The sequence below is a fragment of the Notolabrus celidotus genome, chromosome 5, assembly GCF_009762535.1.
Source record: "Notolabrus celidotus isolate fNotCel1 chromosome 5, fNotCel1.pri, whole genome shotgun sequence".
NCBI lineage: Eukaryota > Metazoa > Chordata > Actinopteri > Labriformes > Labridae > Notolabrus > Notolabrus celidotus.
Window position 1 is genome coordinate 21,354,575 of NC_048276.1, and position 12,809 is coordinate 21,367,383.

Here is a 12,809-nt window from a genome sequence, read left to right on the forward strand (position 1 = left end):
TCTCAGAATCCATCAGCTGTCATCTGACTTTTTCAGGCGTTTTTCCGATGAGCAGTAACGGATACTCAGGCTAAGAGTTCTTTTTCTGTCTGCTTGTCATCATCAATTGTCTGACTAGCAACTTGAGATGTGAAGACGTCTACGGGCTTGTTGTTTGCATTTTTATGTAAATGTCTGTTTAATGCCAAATCACTCTCAGATGTTAGTTGACTGGTCCCAGGTCTGCATCTGGTCCCTCTTCTTTTCTGTATCAAACTATAACCTGCTGAATCCAGCCGGGCAACTTAACTCAAATGTCCTGTCTGTTTTCCTGCATCACCTCTTTTTTAAGGCGATGGTGTATTTTTAATTAATAGACAAGCTGTCTGTGCAACACTACCTTTAATTTCATGATGGTACTCCAGAGAGCAAATTCAAGTCCCAAAACCAGGATCAGGACTTCTTAAAAGAGGGGATTAAGCAGGATTTGCAGTTATGGGAGTAGCTTCAGGGTTAACCCTGTGTTTTCAGTGCTATGAAGGTGGTTCACATACTGTCCTGTATAAGGATATGTTAAAGATAAAAGATCAGTTTGTGAAAAAACTCTGCCCACTGACGAATCAATTTCTTAATCCTGATCATGAGGAGAGGAGGAAGAAGTACAAACAGGACACTTTGATTTTACAGACGAAAAATGTAAAAGTTATTGATTGTGCTATCCCTTCTCAACAGAAAATAAAATAAGCTAATATCAGAGCATTTCAGTTTTTCTGATCTGGTGTAAAATTACACGTTCTTTAGATGTGTTTTCATATTCAATTTTTTAAATCTCCATAATGCGTACACGGCAACTCTAGCTTGACTTATCAGGTCGATCTCCTCTGACAGGGTTAGTGAAGCCAGATATATACCCTGGAAATTTCAAGAGCTTTGTGCAGCTAGAGATTGGTGCTTGAGGTCAGTCCAACACTTAGCGTAGCATCATGCTGTGTGTGAATGTGGGTGTAAAAGCGTGAATGTGATATGTATTGTGTAAAAGCACTTTGAGTGGTCAGAAGACTAGTAAAGCCCAATTTTAGTGCAGTTCATTCACCATTATTCAAAGTGTGTTCTGCAAATGCTGTAGCCAAAATATGCTTTATACCCTAGATTTCTCTTGATGCCAAAATAACAGCCTTATTTCTAGCTGATCAAACCCCCAGAGCCAGAGCATAGTGGGACAGAGAATTTAGCTGTGGAGGCAGAGAAAGTTAGGGCGAAGGTGTAATTAAAGCTGATTATGGTAAAGAGAGAGGAGGGTAGGGCAGCACATTTGTCTTCTCCACCTAATGAGTGGAGGCTGGGAGAGCTGCATTAGCTGTCTTTTGCTGTCGTCTCTCCTGCCCTGCCACTTTGTCACAAGGACACTCCGACGAGAAGATGAGACAGGGTCAAGTGCACGTGAATCCCCTGGTATTATTCTTACAGGCCGCTGGGGCCCCTGCATCTCTGGGCACCAGAGACTGAAGCACTTTAGCGAGCTCTGAGGCACACCACTCAGCCTCTGCATCATTAAACCAGGCTAAAAATACACAGCCCACCCATGGCTCCTTCTTCAAAGAGGACCAGTTCATTGCCTCACTAAAACAAATGCTGCCTTCTGTTCATGCAAAGGGTGACAACATACTTTTTCTCTCCTTCTTTAAATCTGGTAGATAATACAAGCTCAGAAATACCAAACACGCTTCTAAGCCCTTTTCTTCCACTCACTCATTCATATGATCTTCACTCTTGATACCACTGAAGCCACACAAAGTCACACTGTTGTGTTCACACTCTTATTAATGCTCATCCCATGGGCTGTAATGGACTTGAAAATCAATACGTGTCATGCTGGAGTGAGAACCACTACAAGCTATCCGCTCTGTACTGATGATGAAAATCTCACTATAAACTACATAGCTATATATTTATGGTTGAAGCTAATCACTTTTAACATCAATTATTCCAGCAAATCATATGATAAATAATAGTGTAACTCAATGAATGTGAGGAATAAGGGGAACATTACATTTTAAATACTCATATCTATAAGAACGCCTTTATCTAATATTTGTCAGACTAAAACATTACACTTTAGCCACATTGATCTGATAGATCAAGATATTGAGTTTTAAGATAGTACAGCCACAACTGAGGACTTAATTAACACTAGATGTTATACTTATCAAGACAAATCAAGACAAAACCTGTATTGGATGTAATTTTTACTCATCAAAATCCATCAAGTAGATCAATTAGACACATGCACATGGTACAATCTATGTTTTTCCAGCACTTGCACCACAACTTAAAGAAACCATATTAGGACCCTTAAAGTGACCTTTGTGTCTTTCTTTCTGTCCATCTATAGGTTTCTTGGAAAAAGCGCATTTTCACTTTTTCTACATATTAAGCATCAAACAGACTGATAGGTTTCTATTTAACAGCTATCTCGTTAACTACAGTTTGAGTAAGTTTGTTACTCAAGCAAAAAAAATCATCATGTCTGGAAGTCAAGGAGAAACTCACTGGTGCACACAGACAGTTTGTGCCTTTTATTGAAGTTACATTCAAAATCTGTGTGAATGTTTTAATTTCAGTAAAACTTCAGAGAGTCAATGATGAACAAAGATTTAGGCAGTGTTTGAGGCTCACCTGGAATCATCTACAGGTGTGTGAAAGGGGCGGGGCATTCAATCAGCTTATGCCACTCTATCATTGGATAGGTGTGCCTGCCACTGCATGACCACACAGAAAATACAACAGTGGCATTTAACAGTGGAACATATATGCTATTACTAGTTACATCATATTGGTGACAAACACACCATAGCCTACTTTAGGTTTTTTGAATCTAGTGCTGGCCTTATGACTTCATTAAATCACACTGAACAGGTAAGATGTCATACATTTACTCGCAGCATTTCATACATTCTATGGACTTAGAGTAACTGCACCCTTACATGATAATATGTCTCTCTCAAAGGCAACACAATATCAATACTGTACATCATGCAGTATTCATAAATCAGCTACAGAACCTTCACTGTATGGAAACATGATGGCTCAATGTGATGCTCAGTCAGATCAATCATGTTATGCTGCAAGAACAGCATGATTTCCTCATACTGTATTTCCATACACTGTCACATTTACCTCATGGCGTCAAATGGCAACAAATGCATTGTCTGATTAGTGAAATTTTAGGAGAAACAGGCTTTGGATGACTGAAAAAAGGCAGCTTTTCCAATTTCTTCAAATGTCAGCCCGAAAAAATGTAATGCTTAACAGACATTTTATCACTTAGGCTACTGCTAAGGTTAGTCTTCTGTTGATTCTTTAGAATGGGTGAGTGTGTGTATCTCTCTGTGTGTAGGGGGGGAGTACTATATGTCCTGGAGTGCCCCTGAGGCAAAATCTTACAGTGGCTTTCATGAGCCAACTGATACCCTGACACCTGAGAGCGCACATATTACCATGATTAGCCTACAACTTCAACTTGACAAATGATGTGGATGTCAGAATGCTGTCTTACTGTACTTAAACAGTAAATACATAATTAATGCCACACTCTTTGTTCAGTTTTTGCAGTCTGCCTCCAAAATCATCCACTAAGTTAGAATAGCTTGTTAGCTTTGTAGCTGTGTTTTTACATATTTAACATGTTTTGACTGTTTAAAGGCACTATGAGGAGTTTTTCACCAGCTGAGAAACAGACTGAAACCAACACTGATGCCTCTTTATGACCTTTTAAAAGCAAACAAAACCATACGCAACAACACTGATACCTTCTCTGTTGTCATTTTTAATGCCTTAAACCACTCAGAGGGGCTAGGTGTTAGACCACATGATTGACATTCGGCTTTAGAAACATCCTTTTTTGGGCTGTTTTCATGGCAAATAATCACATTGAGTGATACATCTGGCTGTTAAAAGACAGCAGGGTGAGGTTTTTGTTGAAAACACTACATGTACAGAACAAGAGATAAGAGGTATCACTTTGTCCACAATGGAGCACCAAAATTGATATAAATCAAAAGTCCCTCACAGCAGCTTTAAGTAATTATGCTAATAAATGCACACTTTCTCTGCAAATTCCGGAGAGTTTTCTGGGGTTAATAAGCTTTGTCCTGATCAATAATAAAGGTAAAGTATTTATTTTCATCTTTCTCTTTAGTTACATACAAAATGTTCAACTTTTGAAGCAAAGTTGAATATATTTTAATGACATTTCTGCCCTGAAATGTCTGACAGAGGAAGAATGGGATTTCGGATTTATTCTGTAGGTAAAAAGGTGTGAATTAAGTCTTAATCTGGCATTTACTCCCATAATTTTTAATTCCACTGTCTTTAATGTAATTTCGAGCCTTCCAAACGTCCACAGACAGACAGCACTATTTGCGCTGAGGAGGAAGCGTGCAGCCTGTAAAGCGGCACTGCGGCATCGCCGTATCACTGCGCCCCGGTTCCCCTTCTCCGGGATCCTGAAGCTCGGATCTGGGGAAGAGAGGAGGTGGAGGAGATACCCTATGGTTTTCCAGTGCGGGATCTATTTTACCAGCTCCAAAACCTTCTTGTGCTTTATGTTTTTTTATGGTGACCGAAGGCCTGCAACTTGTCCGGACGCTCCCTCCCCACTCGCAAGGGTTTGCATTTCTTCGTTTTGCATGACGTGTCTTGGAGCATAAAAAGAGAGAGGGAGAGAGAGAAAGAGAGAGGGAGAGAGAGAGAGAGGCTTTGCTTTTGTTGTGCGTCTTTACAGTGGAAAATGAAGCTTGGAGAGCCGGAGTAGGAGGCAGTGCCAGTCCGCTGCTGCTGCTGTTGTGGGCTGGACTGGATTACAGAGCCTGAGATCTCTGCTGACAGCACAGGCAGCAGACAAAAAGGGACTGTGAGCAGCGCAGACAAGGGAAAGAGTCTCTTACTGAGCTAGAAAAGCCAGGGCGAGTACTAGAATACAGTTTTCCTCAATAAGCGATGTTTTTGGAGCTATTTGGGCAGAGTGTGTCATTAGATAAGTGCTGGCACGGGGCATCAGGTTCAAGGCATAAAAAGGTGTTGGACCGTTATCATAGTAAAGCTGGAATTACCTTTTTTGGGTTGTTAGGAGCATCTGCATGCAAGGAATATTTTTTGAAAGGTTGCTGCATAGTTAAAATTTGGCATGCAGGCTGGTTGGATTTGCCTTTTGTTATATATCCAAGCCATTTTTTCTTTCAAATGCATGTTTTAAACCTGTGTGACTTTGCAGGGTGCAGCAGAGCAATTTGGGGAGACTACATGCATGCTGCAGAATCCAGATGAGGTACATAACATGACAACCTGTGTCCAAGGAGACAATGTAAAGTTGAAGATGGTGGTTGACTGTGACAGATTGCTTTTGGTTTGTGCGCTGATGCAGAAAAAGGTGTGATTCCTCTGGGTCTCAGATGTCCCCCAGCATTTTGGAGGCATGATTATTCAGAGAAAGGCTTCATAAAAATCCTGCAGTTTGTTGGTTCAGTTTTTCCTCCACATAGAATGCCTTCTCCATGATGTAATGGATGAGAATTGATATTCTGGACACATAGAGAAGCCATATGTGTTTCAGACTACAATGACTTTCAGTGGCTTTAGGCCTAGACTGGAGGCTATGCCTTGAGAATGATCCAGAATAAGCCTGCAAGCTGTTGAATGTTGCATCCTGATATCATAAAGCAGCCAGATGCCTTCAGTGTCAGACAGTGGAGGTATGCTCAGCTGAGCTTTGTAGTTCAGTGCAGAATGGCATTTCAAGGGGTTTTGACATTTGTCTGGATTTCTTAACGGAGAGTGTAAAACCTCAAGGACGTCAACCAGTTCAATTAGAGATGTTTTTATTCATAGAAGAGAGAACTGTTGCTGTTTTGATGTGTGAAATGTTTGAGTTAAGTGTTACATCCAAGGTGATATTATCAAAGAAGTGAATGGTGAATTTGGATGTCTTGTAGTGATTCATTTTTCAGCTTAGACAGAATTGTGATTGATGTCTGCAAGTCTGAATATTTTCATTCAAGCAATGACTTTATTTACTACTCTTCTTGTTGATGTCTGACTTTATACCGGCAGCTCAGAAGTTATTACGTTAAAACATTGATATTTAAAGTGTCTCCAAATGGGTAATTAATGCAACTCAACCTGTAATGTCTGTATGAAGTTGTGCTTTACCTTAAAACAAGTTTGTTTGATAAATTAATGCAATCAGGTAACAAATAAGATAAGGAAGGAAGGACAGAACCTTGAGCCAATTGTTCTTAATGCATCTGATTTAATTAAGGCTTTATTTAAAGCTTGAGAGCAATCTGTTGCAGTCTTGCAGTAGGACAAGTGACATAGAGTGTATGTTACTTTGACGCTTTCACTCCTTGTATCTGTGCAGATATACACACTCTGCATGGTACTTCAATCAGCAGTGAGCGTTCCAAAAACAACAAGTTCATGTAGCGACGCATAAAACACAGAGTGGCAAAGTAAAAATTCTGCTGCATAATTAATTAAAGACACTGAATCATTAAAAAGACAGTTTAGGTTACAAGCTTGGCAGAAGCTTCAGAGACACTTACAACACATAATCATCTCATCTCAGGGTGTAATGACCTGGCAGTGTGAGAAAACACAGTATGCTGCTAATAAAACATTCAGCCTGCATGATGTAGAGTGGCAACAAGCGTCAGTGTACAGTCTGCAGCACCTTTTGGAGAATGGCTCATTGACTTAATGCACAGTTGAACTTGCTGAGTGAACATGTTGCAAATGCCTCGCTCTCTCCCTCTCTTTCTCTCTCTGTCTTTATCTTGCAGGAGGGAGAGTTTGCTGACCTTGGGTAAGAGGAGCAGTTTTCCAGGAGAAGAAAGATGTGGTGTCACCAGCTCAACTCACCATGGCGGGACATGTTCGCTGAGCAGATATTTGCTTTAACTTGAAAAGCTCTTCCTCTGGCGGATTCGACAGCTTGGTGATAACGTGCTTAATAGATCATTTTACACCTTGGTCGTAGGATTTGATGGACTGCCTTTGGGGATCTTTGCATGGAAGCTAGCTTGGTTCAGTGACTGCTGCAGAAAGTTGTCATCTGTTGGATATTACATGGTTCCTTTGGATCTAATACTTTGCTAACACACGCCTGGATATTGTGGAGATTCTCCTCAGGGTTTCTTTTTTTTGTTACGAGTGGAGATTGAGAGGGGCCAGTGTTTGGCCCTTGAAGAGTCTGATTCTCTGTAAGAGGAGGGTTTATCAGGTTGTTGTCCATGAAGGACATAGATGGCCCTCGATCCAGCGGCCCCCGCAAGAAGAGGAAGACGAGGTCAACGAGGGACCGGGAGAAGAGATCAAATGGGATAAGAAACAACCATGTAAAGGGCTCTGTGTTTCGCTTCTCCTCCGACTCGGAGAGGGAGGGCAACAGGAAGCCCACTTCTTCCCGCCCTCGACCTCCACGGCGGAAGAGAAAGGAGTCTACTTCTGCTGAAGAGGATATCATCGATGGATTCTCCATCACGGGCTTTGTGACCCTGGAGGCTCTGGAGGTAAGTGTTCTTTGACTTTCTTTAACTGTGTTTGTGTGTGGAACTTTTGCATTGAAACCCAGCTGGCTGTGTAAAGATGGGCTGATGATTGTATGTTTCTCTGACTGGGATGAGTGTTTTGGCCTCTGCCTGCATATTTGGCTGTTTTGTGTGCTGGAGTTGAACAGATGTAACCTTAAACGTGTTGCTGCAGCCAGAGATTACTATCTGTGTGACTGAAAGCCTGTTATTGTTGTTGTTGTTGTTGTTGTTGTTGTGTGTACTGCTCTGAATTTATTTTCACGAGAGTTTTCCAGTGGAGCCTTGCACCAGATGAGGGATGTTGAGTTCTGGTGGTAGTGGCTGTTGTTCCTTGGTACGTTTCGCAGTGAAAAAGCAATTTGATCCATGTTACAGCAGTTTATTCAGAGTGAGAGTAATTTATTGTGCGCTGGCTCTCTATTTTCCTTGGAATGCAAACGGGGCACAGGCTGCCTTCCAGTGATATAATTCTGAATTATGACTTGCACAAGCAAGCATTTTTATATATACAGCACATCTGCTACACTTTTCTATTACACTTACTTTCAGATAGGAGAGAGATTAATGGAGACGTGTCTTGATGCGATGTTGGGCTTCAAGAGCAGCTCCACTCTTTGGCGTTGGTTGTGAGTTTTCGGAACAGTTTTCCCTCAGTTGGTGTTTGCGAATGCCGGAGTTCATGCATTGACTACAAAGGCTTAAGGTCATGATTCAGATCATTTTCATGTTTTTTTCCCCTTATTATTTTCTTGTCAAACATGCTCACCCCTCTGTGGATGTATGGTTAAGTTTCTCTTCCATGGATGAGAAATAATGAGGCTCAAATACTTTGTTTCTCTTCTGAAGTTTTCCGGTCTTAAATATTTCATTTTCAACTCCTACATTTTAACACAGATATCTGTACTTTTACTCTTGGATTTTAAAAACAGTATACTTGTATGTCATTTATATGGGGAGGATTAAAAGTTCATCAAGACCAATCCCAACCAAGATAGAAGTTTGTAAGTAAATTGGAAAGACGGTTAACAGTTTTAATGGTGAAAAATATGTTGTCCCAGGATGTAACAGATGAAAGAGGGAACCTTGATTGTGAAGAATAGGTGTCTAGTAAATGTGATGTCCATAATTGAAAGTGAGAACTTATAGCTCCATGTATAGAAGTGAAGCAGCCAAAACTGCTGACATCAGTGAGACACTTTTTTAGAAATCAAACTGATCTGCCCACTGAAGCGTTGTCATGCTTCACACGGAAACAGCTGATAGAAATGAGCTTTTAAAGGCCACTTTTGTTTTTCTTTGAAGATAAATTCAGATCAAGTGAGATGATGCACCTAAATGAATCCCACAGGAAATCCTGCTTGCTTTGAAATTACAGTACAGTACAACAGGACTTACTTGATGGAGCATCAAATATTGGTGAAGGCCAGGCAAGCTTATTTAACTTTACATAGTTCAAAACAAAACATTAATATTGAGATCATCTCAGACAGCTCACGTTTGAAGTTTGAAATATTCACTGCAGCACCAGCAGCAGCAGCAGCAGCACATGGTTTGTGTTTAGTGTCCCGGTTCTGACCTCATCACTCCTCGCAGTTTTATTTTTACAGAAACTGAGAAGTGAAGGGATGATATCTTCAACCCTCTTTAGTTGGAGCCTACTGGTAAATGCTGGGGAGATGGTGGGGCTGAAGATTTGAGTGCAGATCGCCTGATTTTGAGGCTACGTTGGTCAGGTGATTGTGAGAATGACGCCTGTCAAGGGTGAAATACGTGCAGCTCGAGTTGCCTGCCTGACTTAGCTCGCATGCATTGCTTTATTAACGGAAACATGACATCATGCATACATAAGACATTAAAATGTAAAATCAAAACAGAAAAAAATATATAAATCAATTGAAAAATAGATTGAAACACCAGATCAATTAAAATGTAAATATTGAAATATGTTATAGACAGACAAACAGTGACTATAGATAAACAATAGAGGTAGGTATAGATTAGAAATGACGGCAAGCTAAGCAGGGAAAGTAGCAGTATCAGTTACAGAAGAAGCTGCATGGATTGTGAATGTAGAGATGAAAACTGACATTAAAAGTAATCCTAGAGATAATGATGAAACTGTTTCATCCTGCGGTTAAAGCAGAAGTACTGATTTGACCTCTTCTCTTTATCAAACAAGAAACAGTTCCAGCTCTGAAGTGTGACCCAGAGTTTAATAAACTACTGTCTTTTCTTGTTCTTCTGAGATTATGAGCTTTTGTCGCCTCTGTTCTTAACTTATCTACTAAAGTGTTTGCTATGTGTCTTTGGCAGGTATACTTAATGTAAATTTAGCAGAAGAGGAATTAATCCGTTTCTCTCATACCTTGATATTTCAGCAGGATGTGGAAGTAGTCGGTATCTTCACAAGGTCAGACTGGGGGCGTCCTGTGATAACAGGCTGACTTGCACTTTCTAATATATGCAGTGCGATACAGATCTGCTGTTCACTGCTGTGACCCATCTCAAGGATATGAACAGAAGCACTTGTCCTCAGTGTTTCTCTTTGTTCGTCAGATCATCGCTGTTCACAGCTCAACGACGTCTTCCTGTCATGTTTTTTATTCTTTTTGTTCAGATTGACTCTATTCAGCAGTCACAGGCTCTTTCTCCTCGCTTTGTTTGACCTTCTCTCTGTTGATCTTTCCATGGATGAAACACGGCTATTATTCACAGTTTGTCTGGTTAGATGACAACTCAGATATTAATGGGAAAAAGTTCAAAGGGAGAAGTTCTTGAGTTGCAACAATGCTGTACATACAATTAATGAAGGAAAGGGAAAGTTTGAATATTGATGGTATTGATGTTTGCCTTTCCCCTTACTTCATCAATCAACTCTGCTTGTCTTGTATCAAGTGTGTATGATGTATGATCTTCATCTTTGGATAAGTCACATCATTTAAAGGCAAACTCAGACTCTCTCACTCTCACTCAAACTTATTTTAATATACATTGCTGAGATTTGAATAGGAGAATCAAGAATATGTGCTTTTTTAAACAATAAATAATAATCATAATAATAATAACAATAATAATAATACATTTAATTTATAATGCAATTTAAATTCAGAGCAAATCCCAAAGTGCTACAGGACACATCTTTAAAACAGTAAAGGTATGAAAAGAGTCATTGTTATTTTTATTTACAGCTGTATCGACATTAATCGAAATTATTCTGACAAGTTGTTACCCACAAAGGTAATATGACACATAAAGGGATGTCCTGAACAACTCTCAAAGATCATTATGTGGCCAATCAAGTCATTTACTTATTGGCATTGGCTCATTGAGCAATATCAAGCCTGATCACATCCTCTACTATGTGTCAGATTTCATAAAAGTCTATTTCTTGCCAATCTTTCATGCACATCAACGATTGTAGTCAATTCTCCAGTTCTCAGTCTGTCCTCCTTTACACTGAGCTCTGCATGTAAGATTAGAGGCTGAGCACCACCTGTGGCTGAAAACAACACACTATTAACAACAGGGTAGCTCAGTTTGCAAATGTTTTCCCCCTGTTATTTATATGAATTGTATGCATTTGTTTGATTTCTACTCAGTGGGAGAATCACTTGCATTTTGCTGTCACGGTGCAAGCCTGATGTCTCACTGCAAGGACAGGCGGACAGTAAACGCACTCAGCAAGCAACTGCAAGTGCTAGAAAAGTCTGAGGGACAAGAAGAAGGGTATTACAGATTACAGGGGTGTACAGATACTGCACTATGAAAACTCAATACATCACAGTTCATTCATTCATTCATAGTCAAACAAGTTATTCTTAATCATACAAACACGTGATGATCAACAGTTGAAGGAAATAGGTTGTTAGCTAGTAAGCAGCCTGTTAGCTAAGAAAGCACACTGTAATATGGTCTCTTCAAAATCCACAGCAACAGTTCAATTCAGTTGTATGTACTCAAGGCCGAACTCCAGACTAATATATCATGGAGAGGAGGAGTTTCACAGGCAAATTGGATATCACAGATATTCCCATAGGATTTAAGGGACCACCTGTTAACTCGCCTCCCTACACACCACTCTAAAAACTGCTGGGTTAAAAATAACCCAATTCGGGTTATTATAGTAACTCACAGTCTTATAGTTACCTACAGTTAGTAACCCTATAACCCTAACCCACAGGCATATGGATGTTAATTCCTTGCATATATGCAAGGAATTAACATCCACATATCTGTACTGGTTACGTATTGCTTAAGTCACAGTTAACCAGACACAGTCTACAAACTACTTTAAAGGGATATTTCAGTTTTTTTTAAGTGGGGTTGTATGAGTTTTAAATCACTAATAATTGTTGGGGCCACAATAGATGCGGCTCAGCTCGGCTCCTTTAATGAGAAACTGCAGGGAGAATCAGCACACAAGCTAGGCTACCTCTGCAGATGGTGTCATTTCTGCCGCTTGATTTAGCAAATCCTGAGAGATTCCAACCCGAGCACTCACTTCAGTTTAGCTGTATGCTTTACTTGGATTTTTTTCTGCACTTTACTTTGCCGCCAGAAACGGTAGCCTAGCTTGCGTGCTGATTCTCCCTGCAGTTTCTCATTAAAGGAGCCGAGCTGAGCAGCATCTATTGTGGCCCCGACAATTACTAGTGATTTAAAACTTATACAACCCCACTTAAAAAAAACTGAAATATCCCTTTAACATCAGATTTCTTTCAAACCACGCTAGGCTACGAGATGCATCAGTTATCTGTGCTTGTTTACATCTGGGTTGTAGAACATTACAGCAGAAGCCAGTCACTGGAGCTGCAGCCCCAGCTAGTAGAGGGTGGCTGTGCTACATTTTGAACACAATAAATAATCAGAGTTGCATGCCTACAATAATAAAAATATTGATCAATTGTAACTGGTAATTCGGATGCCAGCAAGCAAGGGTTACAACATTTAACTATTAACTTGACTCAATGCACATAACTCAGATGTAGGTATATTGTTTCAAGTTCTTTGCTGAGCTATTTGTTATGCATGTACTCTGGACTGATTTCAATAACCTAAATGTACTTGAAGTGTGCAGTTATTCGTTCGTAACTTGTTACTGACAGATAGTTTATATTCAGTGGCTGGTTTGGCATTGTGCCTTTAGCTACAGTCAAATTAATAAAAAAAAAACAGGGTAAATAGAAACATGAAGCCCCATAACATCACATTACAAATAAACCAAAGAAATTTAGAACACTC

At 40.0% G+C, this 12,809-nt stretch overlaps 1 protein-coding gene across 2 annotated transcripts in view; it reads left to right on the forward strand.

The window, feature by feature from the left end:
• Window positions 1-4,470: 4,470 nt before the first annotated feature.
• Window positions 4,471-12,809, forward strand: part of auts2a (activator of transcription and developmental regulator AUTS2 a) — a 436,353-nt gene continuing 428,014 nt past the window's right edge. For both annotated transcript variants that reach the window (XM_034684294.1, XM_034684295.1), the window contains exons 1-3: window positions 4,471-4,646; window positions 5,252-5,305; window positions 6,819-7,547. In XM_034684294.1, coding sequence (XP_034540185.1) covers window positions 7,269-7,547 — 279 coding nt within the window. In that variant the 5' untranslated portion in view covers window positions 4,471-4,646; window positions 5,252-5,305; window positions 6,819-7,268. The remainder of the gene's footprint in view (window positions 4,647-5,251; window positions 5,306-6,818; window positions 7,548-12,809) is intronic.